Genomic DNA, 19830 nt, shown 5'->3' with positions numbered 1-19830 from the left:
TGGCAGAGGAGGGAAGTTGGGGGTAAACAGGCTGGCAGGGGAACAGTTAGACATCAATCAGGCTGGCAGGGAAGTGGTTAGGGGGTGATCAGGCTGGCAGGCAGAAGCAGTTAGGGGCAATCAGGAAGGCAGGCAGGCGAGCAGTTGGGAGCCAGCAGTCCTGGATTGTGAGAGGGATGTCCGACTGCCCGTAAACGGGCAAGAGGTCCCAGATTGGAGAGGGTGCAGGCTGGGCTGAGGGACACCCTCCCCCTCACTGTGCATGAATTTTGTGCACTGGCCTCTAGTATATACAGAAGCACCTTCATATGGTCTCTCCATGTGGCTCAGATCTCTCAGCATAGCAGCTATCTTCTGAGAAGGAATAGCCTAACTTGGAATTCCCAAGGGTGAGCATTCCAAAAGAACCAGGTGGAAGCTGCATGTTTTTTTTTATGATTTGGCCTTGCAAGTCAGATGATGTCACTGCAGTCATACTCTGTTGATTGATGCAGTTACAAGTCTGGCCAGATTCAAGGGGGCAGGGAAGAGAAACCCCACCTTTCCATGAGAGAGGTGGCAAGGAATGTATAGGTTTGTAGGAAAAACCCTGCCACACCCAATGATGTGAGTCTTCCGGTATCCTCGAGCATGGTTTGTGTATGCAGAAAAGACTCTTCAGAGGTGTGCTCTTGACTTAAATAATTAATAGTTAATTTTTAAAATTCCATATTTAAAAAAAATCTATTTCTTTCTTAGGCTATACATTTAAGTTTAGCTTGGAAGTTTTATTATTCTGTTTATAATCCTAGCATTTTTTAACAATTACTTTAAGAGTCCTGAGTATTTATTTGATTTCAAACTGAATTAAATACCGTCAAATACTTTATACTTATAAGTGCATTAAATTTGATTTCTTTTAAAAATATTTTATTTCAATCATCTGCATTAGCAAACAAAACCTTCTCAAGAATCAAATGATTATTTAAAAATCTAACACATTAAACTTAAAATTTTGGTGAACCTGAAGTTTTTTTGTTGTTTTGTTTTGTTAATCCTCACCCGAGGATTTTTCCCCACTGATTTTTAAAGACAGTGGAAGGGAGGAGGGAGGGCGGGGGGAGAGAGAGAGAAACATTGATGTGAGAAAGACACATTGGTTGCCTCCCCAATGCACCCCGAATGGGGCCAGAGATAGAACCTGAAACCCAGGTACCTGCCCTTGACGGGTAATCAAACCCTTCACCCTCCAATGTGTGGGCTGACAGTCTAACCACTGAAAGACACCGGCCAGAGCCTGAAGTTTTTAATGTTGTAAGAATGACATAGATTTAAGATTTCAACTTAATGTTATAATTTTAGAACAGTTACTCAATTATACATTTCAAATTGCAATTGTAAGGTTATCACTCTCACAGGCCAATTTCTCTTAAACATTTTTACTTTAATAGTATACACATACTTTTGTTTTAATAATAATTTCAATGTTACTGAAAAGCTGGAAAAACTCACAATTATCTCCATTGGCTTTATCATTTTCTCTCCTTCATGGTGTTTTTTTTTTGTGTGTGTGTGTGTGTGTGTGTGTTTATGGGAATCGTTTTTTTAAGAGTGAGTTACAGACATTATATACCCTCTTCCCTAAATACTTCCGTAAGACTTCTGTATATTTCCTAAGAGCAAGGACATTATCTTATCCTATATAATAAAAGGCTAATATGCAAATAGACCGAAAGGTGGAATAACCGAACAACCGGTTGCTATGATGTGCGCTGACCACCAGGGGTGTGCATGGAACATGGCAGGTGTCAGCTATGGCGGGATGTTGGAGCAGGTGAGCGGGGGTGCCAGACCAAGCAGTGGGGGGGGGGGGGGGCCGCTAGTTGCTGTCATCGGGTGGTTACTGAAAATTCTTTGCTCCTGCGTGCTGCGGTCCCGCCAGGCACTCACACCCATTGCTAGCACTGAAGCTGCTGCTCGCACTGGCTGCCAATGCCTGGCGCTGGCCCTGATCACTTGGCGCCGTAAACAGGTGGCTTATCCACCTCCCTCTGCTCCTGAGGGGCGATTGGAGCTGGCAGCCGCCTCTTGCACTGCTGCCGGCGACAGCCCTGCTCGCACCTGTTGCCGGCACCAGAGCCGCCACTCGCACCTGCTGCTGGCGCCTGGCGTCAGTCCAGATCACTTGGTGCTGTCCATGAGGGCAAGCGGCAGCTGCTGGCCCCAGTCACCCCTGAGGGCTTCTCCACCTCCCCCTGCTCCTGAGGAATGATCAGGGCAGCAGTCACCACTCACACCTGCTAACAGTGCTGGCCCCACTCACATCCGCTGCTGGCGCCGTCCCCAATCGCTCTGTGCCATCAGCGGGTGCAAGCGGTGCCGTCAGCACGTGGGAGTGGTGGCAGCTGGAGTGGGGCTGCTGGCAGACAGGGGACTGGGGCCACGGCAGGATGGGGCCAGGCGAAGGCATATTTAATGGGCCGAGACCTGCCCCTGTGCCCACCACAGCCTCGCGGCCCACAGTTCCTTTCAAGGTGCACAAATTCATGCACTGTGCTCCTAGTATAACTATAATGCTAATATCAAGATCAGGAAATTTAACATTGATGTAATACTATACTTATTTCATGGTCCATGTTCAAATTTCATCAATTCTTATACATACTTATTCTTAACACAAGTATTAATTTCATCATTTTGATTCTCTTAGGATTTTTACAGTTAATTCTAAATCTTCCCAGAGTTTAAAAATAGTACATGCCTGCCCTAGCCAGTTTGGCTCAGTGGATAGAGAGTTAGCCTGCGGACTGAAGAGTCCCAAGTTCTATTCTGGTCAAGGGCACATGCCCGGATTGTGGGTTTAATCCCCAGTAGGGGGCATGCAAAAGGCAGCCAATCAATGATTCTCTCTCATCATTGATGTTTCTATCTCTCTCTGAAATCAACAAAAATAATATAAAAAATAAATAAAAATAATACATGCCCACAAAGGAAGCCAAGTTACTATCACAGGCACCTGAGGTTCCTTGCCACCAGACTTTGGATGGATGCACTGTGGGAAGTCCTGTCACCTCTATGAATATCACCCCAAATCTCTCTCTATAGTAACTTTGTCAGGACCACACAGCTTAGAAAAGGGGTTGATTTCACAGCTCATTTATTCTCTCTTTTTTTAAAAAATAAATCTTTATTGTTCAGATTATTACAGGTGTTCCTCTTTATTTTCCCCACCCACATAGCTCCCCTCCACCTGATTCCCCACCCCACCCCATGCCCTTACCCCCCGCCACTGTCTTCATCCATAGGTGTAAACTTTTTGTCCAATCTCTTCCCGCACCCCCAACATTCCCTTTCTCCTGAGAATTGTCAGTCCACTCCTTTTCTATGCCCCTGATTCTATTATATTCACCAGTTTATTCTGTTCATCAGATTTTTTATTCACTTGGTTTTTAGATTCACTTGTTGATAGATATGTATTTGTTGTTCATAATTTTTATCTTTACCTTTTCTTCTTCCTCTTCTTAAAGAATACCTTTCAGCATTTCATATGATACTGGTTTGGTGGTGATGAACTCCTTTAGCTTTTTCTTATCTGTGAAGCTCTTTATCTGACCTTCAATTCTGAATGATAGCTTTGCTGGGTAGAGTAATCTTAGTTGTAGGTTCTTGCTATTCATCACTTTGAATATTTCTTGCCATTCCCACCTGGCCTGCATAGTTTCTGTTGAGAAATCAGCTGACAGTTGTATGGGTACTCCCTTGTAGGTGACTAGCTGTTTTTCTCTTGCTGCTTTCAAGATTCTCTCTTTGTCTTTTGCCCTTGGCAATTTAATTATGATGTATCTTGGTGTGGTCCTCTTTGGATTCCTCTTGTTTGGGGTTCTGTGCACTTTCTGGACTTGTAAGTCTATTTCTTTCACCAGGTAGGGAAAGTTTTCTGTCATTATTTCTTCTAATAGGTTTTCAATATTTTGCTCTCTCTCTTCGTCTGGCACCCCAATAATTCGGATGTTGGTATGCTTAAAGTTGTCCCAGAGGGTCCTTACACTATCTTCATATTTTTGTATTCTTTTTTCTTTTTGTTTTTCTGGTTGGGTGTTTTTTGTTTCCTCATATTTCAGATCTTTGGTTTGATTCTTGGGGTCTTTTGTTCTACAGTTGAATTTCTGTATATTCTTTATTTTAGACAGTGTATGCTTAATTTCTGACAGGTCCTTTTCCATTTTTTTGGCATTCTCATTAAGGTCCTTGAAGGTCTCACTAAGCTCCTTGGAGGTCTCATCAAGTTTCTCGGAGGTTTTTAGAAGATTCTTGAGTAACCTTATAAATGTGGTTTTGAACTCTATGTCCAGTAGTTTGCTTTCCTCCATTTCTTTCATTCGTGACATGTTTCTTTGTCTCCGCATTTTGTTGCTTCCCTGTGTTGATGGAGTGGTTTTCTGTGGTAGGTGACCAGTGGTTCAGCCTATCACCTGAGGTGGACATTCCTGGTGCACCCCTTTGTGGGCTGAGTGCAAAGTCTTGGTGTAGTTAAGCCTTGATTGCTGTTGGTACACTGGGAGGAATTGACCTCCAGGCCAATTGGCTGTGAGGACCCGCTGTGTCTATAATGGAAGAACTGCTGTGCTGGAGACACCCTTATGGGGCAGGACTTGCTTCAGTGGGGCTTTGGTGCTCACTGTGTCTGCCTCTTGAATGTGTCACTTATGGATGTGAGTAGTTGAAATCTGGTGTCATCTCACACTGACCACTAGATACACTAGCTTCTGGATCTCCAATGGGGTGCAGGTCAGCTACTGTCTGAGGCCACCCAGCAGGAGCTACAGCGAGAACTACAGTTTTCTCCTCTTTGCTTGGGGTTTGGAGGTTTTGAAGCAGTCTGACCAGAGCTGCAGTTTGTTAGGTTAAGCTGCGATAGGGCAGACCATTTATATGCAAAAGCCGCTGCATGGAGCTTGGGTGGGTTTGTAGATTGTGCGGGGCGGGGTCTCAGGGAGTCACTAGGCTAGGGCATGGCAAACAGCGATGGCTGCCAGTCAGCCGTCTCGGCGTCTCCGCGTTTCCAAGACCCTGCTTCCCGCGCCCCTAATCAATGATTGCTGTGTGCACCTCTGCAGGAAAGCCACCCTCACTTTCCGACCCGATGGCAGACAGTCCAACTTCTCCCCGTTGGGTTCCCAGTGTCTCCCCAGAAACTGGAGTTCAGAGTAATCGGGAGCTTGTCTCCCTTCGGGTTGAAAAAAGCAGTGCACCCAGTGGCCCGCCACCAGCCCGATTTGCGTGCCTCCGTACCTCAGCTTTTCAGCGCTTGTGCATGTCTCAATGCTCTTTTCTCTTTCCTTCTAGTTGTAGAACTTCCACTCAGCCAGCTTTCCCATTGTTCTGGGTGATAGATGTTTTGTCTTTTAGTTGTAGTTTTGAAATTGTTGTGCGAGGCAGCAGTTTAGGTGTTTACCTATGCTGCCATCTTGGTTCGAATCCTCACTTATTCTCTGTTTACAGATGTCAGAAGCTCCTACTCAGACTAATCAACTTGTTTGAATTTTTAAAATCGTTGACTTTTGATAGATTTTGACTTTTAAAACTCTTATTTTTGTATTTAGCAGTTACCATCTCACACGTGGCTAATGATTAATTTCCAGCTCTGATCATGCTTACTTTCTAATATAAATATTTAATGGCCCTGGCCAAATAGCTTAGTTGATTAGAGCGTTGTTTCAATATGCCAAAGTTGTGGGTTCGATACACGGTCAGGGCACACGTAAGAATCAACCAATGAATGCATAAATAAGTGGAACAACAAATTGAGATTTCTCTCTTTTTTTTTTTTTTTAAGTATATTTTATTGATTTTTTACAGAGAGGAAGGGAGAGGGATAGAGAGCTAGAAACATCGATGAGAGAGAAACATCAATCAGCTGCCTCCTGCACACCCCCCACTGGGGATGTGCCAGCAACCAAGGTACATGCCCTTGACCGGAATCGAACCCGGGACCCTTGAGTCCGCAGGCCGACGCTCTATCCACTGAGCCAAACCGGTTTCAGCAAATTGAGATTTCTCTCTCCCTTCCCTCCTCTCTAAAATCAGTAATAAAATAATAATAATAATAATAATAATAATAATAATAATAATAGACTTGATGGTTCTCTTCTGGCTATGAAGAATGCTCCCTCCCCCACATCTAATCTGTTACAAATTCATTCACAAGCCTGGTCTCCCTGCATAACCAGAGACCATCTGCTCCGTGCTTCCTTGCCTCTATGCTCAGGTTTTCCTTCCCATTATCTTTTCTTTACTTCCCTATCTTTCCTCTTCTCTCTACTTCCTTCAAGGTCCAATCTAATGTTTCTTTATCCCTAACAAGGGAATCCTCCTTGGCTTTTCCCACTCTTTCTCTGATATCTCTCAAAGTTTTATTTATTTTCTTTTACTGTTATTAAATGATTTGCCTGTAGGACATGGTTTCTTCTAAGTTGAAAATTACTTTAAGATGCCCTAGCCAGTTTGGCTCAATGGATAGAGCATCGGCCTGCAGACTGAAGGGTCCTGGGTTTGATTCGGGTCAAGGGCACATATTTCGGTTGCAGGCTCCCTGCTCTGGTCGAGGGTGTGCAGGAGGCAACCGATCGATGTGTCTCTCTCACATCGATGTTTCTCTCTGTCTCTCCCTCTCCCTTCCACTCTCTCTGAAAAAAAAAAAATCAATAGAAAATTACTTTAAGAAAGGGATTGTTTCTAATGGGGGAAAAAGGAGAACCTATGTAATACTTTCAACAATAAAGATAAGAAAAAAGAGAAAGGGATTGTTTTATTCTTCCTTGTTGTACCTTACATAATATAATTGATTAAGAGATATTTGTCTAATGAATTAAATTAATAAATAATTGTTTTATTTTTTTTCAACCGTAGGCCTTAACTGAAAGCAGTGGTTATCATATATTTCTCTGATTTTCCTAGAGCCTGATAGGAGACAAAGATTAATTCATAGGAAATATTTACAATGCTTAATTAGTATTTCATGGTGTTGTAATGACAGATAGGATCTTCAGTTTGAATCCCAGCTCTGCCACTTACTAACTATATAAACTTAAATAAACTGCTGAACTCCAAAGTACCTTGGTTTCTCTAACTATTTCAGTGAAATGAAATAAAAATGATACCCCAGGTGAAGAAAAAATTAATTAATACGTGTAGAGTACTGTCAGTGTTAGTGTCCTCATTTTAAACGACACAAGAAGGGATACCTCTGTATTATTTTTCCACCCACAGTGAAAAGATAAAACTATATTTTATTTCCAGTTAATAATTATATTCCACCTCAAAGTCTTGTGGTAAATTTTGAGTTTGAATACAAGTAATTTAAATAGAAAACCATATTTCCACAATTAAGACCAGAACAACATTCTCTATGGAAATAATGCAGTTCTGCCTCCTTCCTCCTGGCTTTGCTTTCTCTTTCACATCTGTTTGACTTAGAAGAGAGCCACTAATGTGTACTTGAAACATGGGGATCTATGATAGTGTGAGTCCCAATTCCCAAAGGGCAAAAGTAGCTAAGAACAAGCTTACCGTGCCCCTTACAGTGTTCTCATGTGTGTGGTGGGACTGGGCCTTCCTTCTTGGCTGAGTTTACCATGCCATTCATCAGCATTACCATTTATTTCTTAGACAGTATGCAACACGGCCATTTCCTCCACATCTTTAAGTTCCTGAAAATTTGAGTTGGAATCCATACAACTAGTTTGAGAAAGTTGCGCATTGATCCTTCAGCTATGATTGTGGTTATTCTTTCTGCTGAATTTGCCGAGAAGTCTGGTCCAGAGGTCAGACCTACTCTGTAATCTTGATCGAGATGGTGTTTATTACTTTATGCTTACAGGCACTGTTTTATTTTTCTCCTCTAGGTTGAAACCAAGATTGTAGCTTCTGCCCTGCATGCTGTCGCAACTCCAAGAATTGTAGACCTTGCCTGTCCAAAGATCAAGATAGAGGGTCTGTGCTATCCAAGAGAAAGAACCGATATGCCCATCCGTCCCGTAAGCCATCACTGCCTTGGCATCCTTCAGCTCACTTTCTGGTTGTTCCTATGGTGCTGTTTCCGCCTGTAGGGCATTGGCCAAAGTCATTGCTAAGGGAACCTTGAAAGAGAAGTCTGTGGCAGGAAGACCGACCTGCCAGATATGGAGAGGGCCTGGGAGGTAAAGGGTGGTGAGCATGAACTTTGGAGCCAGTAAGAGCTGGGTTCAAATTACAGCCTTGCCACTCTAGCTCTATTCAAGTATTTGAATGCCTACTGTGTGCCAGACACTGGTCCCAGTGAACAAGATGGAGAGAAACAAACAAACAAACAAAAAATAGGTAAACAAATAAGATAAGGTTGGATAGTGAAAAGTGCAATGAAAAAAATAGAGTAGGAAATGAGTGATTATGGGGACAAGCTACTTTGCAGATGGTAGTCAGGGAAAGAGCCTCTCCGAGGAAGGTATATTTGAGCTGAAACCTGAATGATGAGATGGCGTTAGCTAAGTGAAGATCCGAAAAGAGAACATTTTAGTAAAGGGAAGAGTGCTAAAGCTGGGTCCCAAAGCTGGGATGACCTTGAAGTTGGGTGCAGCAAGGGGATCCAGGGGACTGTAAAGATAACAGTTCCCATTTGGACAACTGCTAAAGACCTGCACACAGAGAAGGCCCGCGCTCAGCATCGAGCCTGGCACGTCCAGGAGCTTCCCTTGCTCTTCCTCCTGGACACCCTTCTCCATTCATTGCAGTGGCAACTTGGTGCCTAATCCCAGCCGAGTTTTCAATAAATATCTAATGATTATGCTATCCAAGGATGTGGGGCTAAATTTCACCTTCTTTCTCAGAATCTGAGGATTTGATATGGAATTCTATTTGGGAAAAAAACAAATCTGGGAATTAAAAACCCTTGGGAGAATGTCTTAAGTTTGCTAAAGTGACCTTCTGACCCTCAGGCAAATCACTTTATGCTCAGTTTTGGGGGATGTAAAATGAGACTTATAGGCATCTTTCTTTAATTGCTAGAACTGTTTGAAGGAGTGTTAAAAAAATCTTTTTAACAAGTGATACTACTGCAGACAATCACATAGAACCCAAAACAAATCCGTCCCACTGCAACATAGAACACTTTCAGGGGTACTGAGCGGTGTTTGTTGCCCATCCCAGGTCTTTTCAATGAGCACTTAAGAAAGAGATTATATAACATTCTTCCTCTTTTACCAATAAAGCAACGTAATAAAAAGGCAACCTGGCAAATGGGACTTTCAAAGTAAGACCAGAGGGAATTGGTTCAGCACCAATTAGGCACCAAAGCCTATTCCAGCTTTCGACAAACAAGTATAGTAAGTTCTCACTTACCATTTTGACAGTTGCAGTGACCTTAAGCAAAATGACATGTAACCAAACCAATTTTACCATAGGCTAATTGGCATAAACAAGAGTTAACTTCCTAGGCAGGTCATCAATGCTGCAATGAAACGTTATTTGAGGACCTGTTGTACTTCTCTGGAGCAGCTTATATTCTAAGGGGATGCAGCACACAATAAACATGTCAACGAGATAAGTGAACTAAGTCAGGTGTTGGTAGGTGCTATGAGGAAAACTAGTACTGTGGAAGAGGGTAATTAGTAAGACTGATTTATTTGTACGGCTAGGGAAGAAGTCCTAACCATACATGTTTGAGTCAGAGACTTGAGTGATGAAGAGGCAGCCATGACAAGATTGAGGAAAGAGGAATTCAAGCAGAACTATCAAGTGCAAAGGCCCTGAGGTGGAAAGGGCTGGGCCGGAGGGGCCTTGTGTGATCATGGGAGGGGCCTCATAATAATCAAGGTAGGGAGTGGGGTCGCAGCCCATCTGCTAGGGCCTTCTAGGCCACAAGAAGGAGCCCAAATACTATTTTTAGCAAAATGGGGATCCACTATAGCAGTCAGTGGTCGGCAAACTGCGGCTCACGAGCCACATGCGGCTCTTTGGCCCCTTGAATGTGGCTCTTCCACAAAATACCACGGCCTGGGAGAGTCTATTTTGAAGTGGTGTTAGAAGAAGTTTAAGTTTAAAAAACTTGGCTCTCAAAAGAAATTTCAGTCGTTGTACTGTTGATATTTGGCTTTGTTGACTAATGAGTTTGCCGACCACTGACTAGAGGTTTTTAACCCCGGGAGTGGCATGATCTGACTTGAGCTTCAGAAAGTACTTACCTCATGGAGTTGTTATGATGATTAAGTAGCAATGACATAGGTCAATGACTTAGAACACTGTCTGGCTCCTGGAATGCACTCATTAAAACGTTCATTCTCTCCTCAGTAACTGCTATGTGAATGCTGGATTGTCCAGGAGTAAGAATGAAAGCAGGGAAACCAGTGAGGAGTCTATTGTAGGAATCCAGGAAAGAAATGGTGGTGACTGCATCAGGGATATAGTTGTAAAGAGGGGGATATGTGGTAAATTTGGGAATATATTTTTGTGTCTTTTTGTTTCCACTGTAGATAACCCAAGCTGCCTTGCTAACCATACCTAGCCCTCGAACAGTATCTCTAGCTAAGGCCAAAACTCTTCATCAAGATTATTTACCTGATCGTGATCCCTACTGGCCAGTCTCTTATGCTGCTGCACATTCCAAAATATCTCCCAGAATTGAAGAACTAGCTAATCCAAGTGCAAGGTATGTCAACTTAAGGCTAAGATGGGACAGAAAAGGAAGAGAAATGTAGAAATGTGAGAATATATATATTTTTTTATTTCAGAGAGGAAGGGAGTGGGAGAGAGATAGAAACATCAATGATGAGAGAGAATCATTGATCGGCTGCCTCTTGCACACCCCACACTGAGGATTGAGCCCGCAACCCAGACATGTGCCCTGACTGGGAATCAAACTGTGACCTCCTGGTTCATAGGTTGATGCTCAACCACTGAACCACCCCAGCTGGGCTGAGAAAATTTTAAAAACATCTCACTTATTTGTTACATTTATTGTGGCAAACCTATGGTCTTCTTACCATAAATATAAGGCTATAATAAAAAGGTTAGTGGGCTAGTATTGCAACATAGATCTAAGAGACAACTCTGTAACTATGGATATGGGGTTGTTTATCTAACACATGTTGTCAAAGTGAAACAAATTACAAAAACAGAGTACATAATATATTACAGTTTTGTGCAAGGAAATATACATGTGTGCCATATTTTTGCTTGCATATACCTACAATATCTCAGAAGGGTAGATAAGGAGGTAGTAACAATGGTTATTTGGGGGATCTGGGGATCTGGGGATCTGGGATGGGAGGAAGAATTATTTTTCTTTAAATAAATTTTGTATTTTTCAATGCTTTTGTACCATGTACGTATATGACCTATCCTATATAATAAAGATGTAATATGCAAATGGTCGTTATGCCGTAATGACCAACCACGTAACGACCGGATCACAGATCAGCAGGAGGGTGGGGCAGTGAGCTACAAGCGGGCGGCAGAGAGCTACAGGAGGGGCAGGGCAGCAAGCTATGATGGGGGGGCGGTGGGGAGGGGACAGGGGAAGCACAGGAGGGTGGGGCAGAGAGCTACTGGTGAACTACTGGCACACAGATTTGTGTGCAGGGCTACCAGTTTCAAATAAATGAGAAAATACTTCAACAAAGAAGAAATTGTCTCTAATTCCAGTTTATTTATTTTTATTTTTTAATATATTTTTATTGATTTCAGAGTGGAAGGGAGAGAGAGAGAGAGATAGAAACATCAATGATGAAAGAGCATCATTGATCAGCTGCCTCCTGCACGTCCCACATTGGGGATCAAGACCCCAACCTGGGCATGTGCTCTGACTGGGTATCGAACCATGACCTCCTGGTTCATAGGTCACACTCAACCACTGAGCCATGTTGGTTGAGCTCTGTTTATTTTTTAGAAGACCTCTAACTTGCCTGAACCTGAATTCACTTTGTTGCATTCAAGTGATAATACTGGATCTCCTTTTTAAGCATTGTCAGGAAAATCAGGAGGCACTGAAGAAAGTTGTAGAACTCCTGAGCCCAGGGAACAGGAAATATGTTAGTTTTTATCTATACTAATAAAAGGGTAATATGCTAATTAGACCGGATAGACCGGACATCCTTCTGGACAAAGCCACATGGTGGGGACCGAGGCAGAGGTGGTTAGGGGCGATCAGGCCGGCAGGCAGAGGTGGTTAGGAACGATCAGGCAGGAAGGCAGAGGCAGTTAGGGGCAATCAGGCAGGCAGGTGAGTAGTTAGGGGCAATCAGGCAGGCAGGCGATTGGTTAGGGGTGATCAGGCCGGCAGGCAGAGGCGGTTAGGAGCTATCAGGCAGGCAGGCAAGCAGTTAGGGGTGATCAGGCAGGCAGGTGAACAGTTAGGGATGATCAAGCAGGCAGGCAGAGTGGTTGGGGCGATCAGGCAGGCAGGCGAGTGGTTAGGGGCATCAGGCAGGCAGGTGAGTAATTAGGGGCAATCAGGAAGGCAGACAGGCAAGCGGTTAGGAGCCAGCAGTCCTGGATTGTGAGAGGGATGTCTGACTGTCAGTTTAGGCCCAATCCCTGCAGGATTCCTGCGGGATCAGGCCTGAACCGGCAGTTGGACATCTCCAGAGGGGTCCCGGATTGCAGGAGGGTGCAGGCTGGGCTGAGGGACCCCCCCCCGCCACCCCGCCAATGCATGAATTTTGTGCACTGGGCCTCTAGTATAACATAATATTTTAACATTTTTATAAGGTGTTTTGCCTTAAAAAATAAAGTTCAACACCAAATGAAATGAAGCTTATTCCCTGCTCCTTGACAAAGAGAAGGGAGGAGTTAGACCAAGTGCTCTAGGTCCCTTCTCTAAAGTTATTACTCGGTGGGAAGGTGCAAAGGGTGGAAACTTCAAAATTTTGATTTAAGCCCATCAGAGGACTGTCTGGCTTGTTTTAACATTGCCAAATTATTAAGAAATTTCCAGAATTTACTTTTTGTGGAAAGAGCAAAGGCGTTGGAATCTGACCGTTACACTCTTCTGGATTTGACCACAGATCATTCTCACAACTTCCCCAAGCCTTCATTTCCTTATCTGTGTAGTGGAGGTCATGATGCCTGTTTTATGGGAGGCTTATAAAAATCAAAACGGGATTGTATCCCAGAGGGGATGCTTGAGAAATGTTAGCTTCACTTTCTGTTGCCTCAGGTTGGGTTCTTTTTTCCCCATTCCAGGACTCCTATGCACATTGTGTACTACGATCCAGAGGTCTTCAAAGTCAAGCCAGCTGCTCTGAAAGCACAATGTTCTCCGAGGGTCCAGGAGTTGGCAGAACCTCTTACACGTTAAATATGGACACCTACATCTCCTACTCTCTAGCTATGTATCTAGAAGACATTAGATGACTTAGTTCCCTACTCTGGTACTGTCTGTATTCACCCCACAACCTCAAAAACATACGAGACCTCCAGGGAACATCACGCGGACCATCAAGGAGCAATTGCTGCCGGGGCCTGGAACCCCATGTCACGCAGGTTTGGGGACTCCAGCAATAGAAGAGATAGCCCGCCTTATCCTTACTACCTTCTCACAGCGTCCTGGCTGTCTCGCTGTGGTCGCTGACCTGAAGAAACACTCTGCCTGCCATTGGCCGGTTTTGCGCTCCTCGTCCCAGGGAGATCCACATTCCCCAGTAGCGGATCTCACCGGGTCCCTTCTCTCATGAGTCCTAAGAATTGAAAACAGTCTGTGTTACTTGTCCAACCTCCCCTCATTTCTGAGAAATAACACTGAAATAGTGGAACCTTTTTTGAAGATGTCTCAATGCTTTGTATAATCTGTAGATGAAATTTAGGGAACAGGTTACCTTAAATCAGGGATGGGAAGGTAACTTTTTTTTCTGCTAAAGGCCATTTGGATATTTATAACATCATTTGTGGGTCATACAACCTTATCAACTTAAAAATTAGCCTGCTATATTCAAGCATTTCATTAACGCACCCCTAATGCTTTGGCGGGGCCAGACCAAATGATTTCTCGGCCTTTCCTGGCCTGAGGGCTGGTCCTTCCCCCTCCCCTGCTAAATGATCACACCTCCACCAATTTCCATTCCTTTGCTCATGCTTTATCATAAATCACAGGAAAATTGTTATAATTCTCTGTCAAATTGCATCTGCCCAGAGTTTTTTATTTAGTTTATTTTATTCTCTCCATGGATCAGTATTTTACAAATTAAACTAACTATTATGACATACTGGTATCTGGATTTACATGAAAATGAACTTATTTGAAAATGAATTTTGCAGATGAATGAGCTCTGTCTCTAAGGCTTTCGTGTTAAGGAGATTACTAGTGCTATGGAGAGACAATACTATATAGTTTCGAAATTGACTTTTGGAATCAGACAGACTTGGGTTTGTATTCCCCGTGGATCATTTACCAGAGATGTGATTTTGAACAAATTCCCTAACTCCTTGTGCCTCACTTTCTTTACGTATAAAGTGGGTTCCTACTGCATTATTATAGATTAAATAAGATTTAATCTATACATTGTTGTGTAGATTAAGTTAAATTTAAGAACATTATCTACTAAACTATGATTAGAAAAAAATAGTTAAAAATTTAGCTGCATTTGCCTTCTAAGGAGGGAATGGCATAATTCATTTCACTGGGAAAACAAATCTCTTTATGGCTTGATTCAGACATTAAATAAATGCTTGTTGAGTATCTTTGCTTTGCCAGGTACTGTGCTAGGCACTGAAGATACCACAGTAAGCCAAACAAACATGGGCTCAGCTCTCATGGACTATTTAGACAATTGGGAGTGATGTATGTAATTCAATCAATAACAAATAAATGTGAAATTGCTACAGTGGCAAGTGCTATAAAGGAGAGGTTATAGTACTAGGAAAGGACGGAATAGAGGCCTTTGACTCCCATGGGAAGACGAGAGAAAGCATCTTTAATGACAGGACAGTTGGGCTGGAATCTGAAAATGGAGTAGGGTTAACTAACCAAAGAGGGGCCAGGGAGTCAGTCCAGGTAGTGGGAGCATGTGTTTAGTGGACAATTTGTTGATTTGGGCGGCCCACCCCCCATTCATTCCTCCTCTTTCGGCTAAGAACTCCCATTTTCATTTTGGGAAATTACTTTCTCTTCATTGTTTAATGCTTTATTGAGACTTTTGGTGCAGGGGTCCTCAAACTTTTTAAACAGGGGGCCAGTTCACTGTCCCTCAGACTGTTGGAGGGCCAGACTATAGTTTAAAAAAAAACTATGAACAAATTGCTATGCGCACTGCGGGCCCAGGACGAGTCGGCTGGCTGCTAAGCAGGACAGGCAGCGGCACCCGGCGGGCCGGATCAATGTCCTCGGCGGACCGCATGTGGCCCGCAGGCCGTAGTTTGAGGACCCCTGGTTCAAGGTGTTCTGGCTAAGGGATGGGCATATGACCCAAGCCAGCCAAGCCCTTTGAACTGTCCCCCAAGGCTTAGGGTCTTAAGCAGCATGGCAGGGCGTAGTGGGAGTTGACGTTACCCAGTAGTGGTGCCCATATTGCTCCTACCACCTGTGTCGCTGGAGCTGCCCACAGCCTTGCAGGAAATCCCCTGTGACAGGTGAGCGGATGTGTCGGAGACTGGAAGATGGACCGTGTGACTCAAACTGAAAGACAAAAGGGCTTGTGTGCTGCAGGAGGCAGCAGAAGGATGGGAGCCAGACCAGGAGAGGCCCTGGAGGCCACTTTAAAGATTTTAGTCTGTATCTTAAAACCACTGTGAGTCGTTGACGTAATTATAGGGATGATGTGATCAGGGCTGCCTTTTGAAAAAACTACTTGGACTAATAATTGGGAAGGAGGCAGTGAAGGTAGGTAGACCATGTTAGGAGGCTATTTAGCAGGTCAGATGAAAGGTGAAGGCATTAGGTGGCACCATGGTGCAGATGGAAAGTGACAGACTTGAGAAATATGTGGGAGGGAAACGTTTACAGGATTTGGTGATGGACTGGAGAGATAATTCCTGACTTCTAGCTTAGGAAACAAGATTGATTTTGCGTGCTTGCATATATAAATGGACAGTGGCCAGGCCACACGTGACAGTAGAACTCTGACTCACAGCCTCTGTAGCAGTCAGCCCAGAATGGCTGGGATTTGGTCAATGGTCCTTCCTGGTGCCTTTTTTTTTGCTCCCAGATCCAACAAAAAGCCAAATAGACTCCTTTAGGCAGTCACATAAGAGTCCCTGTTTCTGTTCAGCCCACTTCCAACTTCCCCATCAACAGCCTCTGATCAGAGCATCCCAGACCCTGCCTCCCTGGCCACACTTGGAGCTTCCCCGCTGCTCCGTCTGCCTTTCAGCTGCCAAATGCAAGTGATGGCGGCGGACTCCCAATCTTGTTTCATAAGCCAGCTCCGAATACACAGCCGGTGTGTTCTCACTTGGGAGACCTTTATTTACACACCAGTGAGCCCTTCGCGGATGTAGAGAACCCTGGGAGAGGAGAGTGGAGACTTTTGTGTGCAGTTCTGGAACTTAGATTAGAGGATGCCTTTGGAGCATCTAAAAGGAGAAGTCAGGTACAGGGCTGCCTCAGGATGCTCACAGGCCCTGGGCACTTTTGCCTTTCTGGGTTTTTTCTTTTTTAAAATAATAGTAAAAATTATACACTGAGTGGCCAGATTATTATGATCTCTGAATGCATAATAATCTGGCCACTCAGTGTGTGTGTGTGTGTGTGTGTGTGTGTGTGTGTGTGTGTGTGTGTATATATTAGAGGTCCGGTGCATTAATTCATACATGGGTGGGGTACGGCCAGCCTGGCCAGGGGAAGGGGACATGGGTGGTTGGCTGGCCTGCCTGCTGGTCGAACTCCTGGTCAAGGGGACAATTTGCATATTAGCCTTTTATTATATAGGATATACACTGAGTGGCCAGATTATTAAGCGTTCAAGATCATAATAATCTGGCCACTCAGTGTATTTTGTGATTGCATTGGTATAAAGATGGACATATTCACATTATATATGAAAGCATTTTTAACTAAATGTCCATTTTTTCTTCTCATTTAAAAAGAAGAGAAACATCTTTTTGTGAGCTCCTAAAAATATTCTGGGCTGTAGGCACTGTGCCTACTGTGCCCTGTGGGGCAGTTGTTATGTGGGTCTGTATCGCTGCGACAAGAAGAAGCCCAAAGGGTGGAGGTGGGGGGTTGTGAGGGTGATATGTGAGAGAGGAAGGACCATGAAAGTGTGAAAACTGGCTTGATATTCACTGATATTGAGGAATTACTGTTAATTATGTTTAAGAGGGTACTGGTATAGTGATTATGCTTTTAAAAGACATTCTTTTTTATTTATTTAATATATTTTTATTGATTTCAGAGAGGAAGGGAGAGGGAGAGAGAGAGATAGAAACATCAGTGATGACAGAGAATCACTGATTGGCTGCCACCCTCTACTGGCGATCGAGCCCACAACCGGGGCATGCAGCCTTGACCAGAATTGAACCTGGGACCCTTCAGTCTGCAGGCCGACACTCTATCCACTGAGCCAAACCAGCTAGGGCTAAAAGACCTTCTTTTAGAAATGCACTTCACACAATATTTGTGGATGAAGTGATATCTGGAGTTTGCTTTGCAATAATCTTGACAGGCGGAGTGGATGAGGGTACAGCTGAAAGGACTCATTGTGAGTGTTGAAACTAAGGGGTGGGAATGTTCTGTTCAGTATAATATTCTCTCTTCTGTTAGAAAGGTTAGATGTTTTACATAATAGAGTGCAAAGTGGGGATGGAGTGAGGAGGACAGCTGCAGGTCTCAGCACAGGCTGCAGGGGCCTGAACAATGCACTCCCCCCTTGCACATTCAGTCAGGGCTGCTTCACTCCCAATGGTGTAAGGTTTGGTGTAAGGGCTGTTTAAGGGAGGAAATCAAGGCAACATGCCTGTAATCCATGTTTGTGGACAGTGTGGAGAGAAGTAGCACATACAAGATGCTGAGATAATTTATAATTTGGTGGAAGGAGGATTGTGGAGTTACAACCCACTAGGAAGAAGGTAAAATAAGATAGAGGGGTGCTCCCACCCCAAATCCAGGGGAATGGGAGGGACTCAGAACTCACCACATATGGCAGGGGAGGGGTTTCAAATACGTTCTAATGGACTTTTCAAAGGTCAGCATGTCCCTATTCATTTCTGGGTTGCAAGTGCTTGACACAATATATGAAGAATAAATGGCAGCAGAGAAGGTATTAAAGGTTTGTTTGTTAACCTGGATTTGGTTGATGGAAGGCAAATGGTAACATAATCAATCCTTTAAAGGCTTAACACTGCTCCCATGGGAAGGAGGACATAGGGGTGGGTGAGGGAGAACGGCAGGAAGTTATTCTCTGGGAAATTCTTCCTCACCACGTGAAGCAGGAGCCCGGAAAGAAACGTTTGACTCTAACATCTGCCTCATTGGGTTCTTGCCCAGCACTCAGCACCATATCCAGTGCATAGGAGTGGGCTTTGTCTTCTGCTCCCTGTTAGTGATATCGAGAAGCTTCCAGTCCCTGTCTGGATAATGGAGTTTGTTTCCTCTGGTGATTCCAGTTACAGTCCCAGTGAAAGCGCAATCCTCCTGTCAGGAGGCGGAGTCCAGGTCCCACTCCTAGAATCTGGGCTGGCCTATGGCTTGCTTAGGCCAAGGGAGGGAGGCAGAAGAGACATTGTCCGACCTCCGAGTCCAGGCCCTCTGCTGAATGACAGTTCTGTGGGTTGGCTGGGCCATTCTGCTGCTGGCCTTGCTCTCTCTGTCACGTGGCTGCAGAGAAAAATGGTATTGGGTAAGCTGCTAGGTTTTGGGTTGGTTTGTTATCTAGCCAGAGTTACCAGAAACAGCACTCAGCTGGTGGAACCACAGACTGAGGGGCAAAGAGGGCAGCAAGGGCCAGGGTTCTGACCTCCGCTGGCTGATTTCCGTAGGCGAGTGAGCATGTCCCCGGTTTGGTCTGCTAAATGAGCAGGTAAATACTTCTCCCCCCATTAGGTGTTTTAAGCCCGTTCATCACTTGTATGAACCAACCCACAGCAGAACTAAACTTAAGTGCCCCGTGGTTGGCCAATAAGAGCCCGCGTAAACTGAGGCACAGGCGTCTGTTGTCGGAGGGTTTTGCTTCCTAAGGACCTACCTGAAGAGGGCCTGGCTCATGGCCATGCGTGGCAGCAGGGGCATACCACAAGCAGTAGGAGAGGGAGCCTGAAGACACACGTTCTTTCATACTTGGTATTGATTTTTCCGTTTCCAACTGGAAGGGCTGCCAGATGGCAAAACGTCCCCAACCATAGCCGCATGCATCTGCCTGCCTGCCCGCCCTTTGGTGCCAGGGTGTGGTCTGCTAGATCTTCCAGGATGTTGGGCATCCTGGGTTGAATTGCAGAATAGGGAGGCAGGCATAAGGCTAGGGGTGAAGAAAGGTGGCCGTGGGGGTCGGGGGAGCAGGAAGAAGCAGCTGATCCGTGTGTGAAGTGAGGAGTGAAGTCACCCTGGGAAACTAGGGACCCGGGTTGTGAGCAGGCAGCTGCTCTAGGAAAAAGGCAAGTGGGGCTGGGGCCAGGCAGGTGGGCACCAAAGGAAAGCAATAGCAGCCACCAGGTAACACACCTCTTTCTGTGCAAGGATCTAAGGGGGCAGGAGTGCCCTGCGGCTTAGAGAGTTTGAAAGCACCGCAGACTGGCTTCGGTGACCTTAAGCACAGCCTAGGGCAGGGAGCCATTCCAAGGTTCAGCTTCTCTGGGATTGTTACCATATGGTTGACCGTTGGTAGAGAAAGAATAAGTGACTGTATTGTATGATTTCAAAGGTATGGGGAGCCCTGGACAGTGTGGCTCAGT

At 44.6% G+C, this 19830-nt stretch overlaps 1 protein-coding gene across 1 annotated transcript in view; it reads left to right on the top strand.

Moving 5' to 3' along the window:
• The window catches only part of SPMAP2L (sperm microtubule associated protein 2 like), a gene marked incomplete at both ends in the record, with an annotated part of 53699 nt that extends 40390 nt beyond the window's left edge, over positions 1-13309 (top strand). Inside the window, 3 exons of the mRNA XM_080655955.1 lie at positions 7884-8015; positions 10485-10660; positions 13195-13309. Of these exons, the coding sequence (XP_080512081.1) occupies positions 7884-8015; positions 10485-10660; positions 13195-13309 (423 nt within the window). The remainder of the gene's footprint in view (positions 1-7883; positions 8016-10484; positions 10661-13194) is intronic.
• Positions 13310-19830: the final 6521 nt, after the last annotated feature.

The sequence above is a fragment of the Plecotus auritus genome (assembly GCF_963455305.1).
Source record: "Plecotus auritus genome assembly, chromosome: 1".
NCBI lineage: Eukaryota > Metazoa > Chordata > Mammalia > Chiroptera > Vespertilionidae > Plecotus > Plecotus auritus.
The sequence above is the reverse complement of the archived record's forward strand: the minus strand, read 5'-3'. Positions and strand labels throughout refer to the sequence as shown.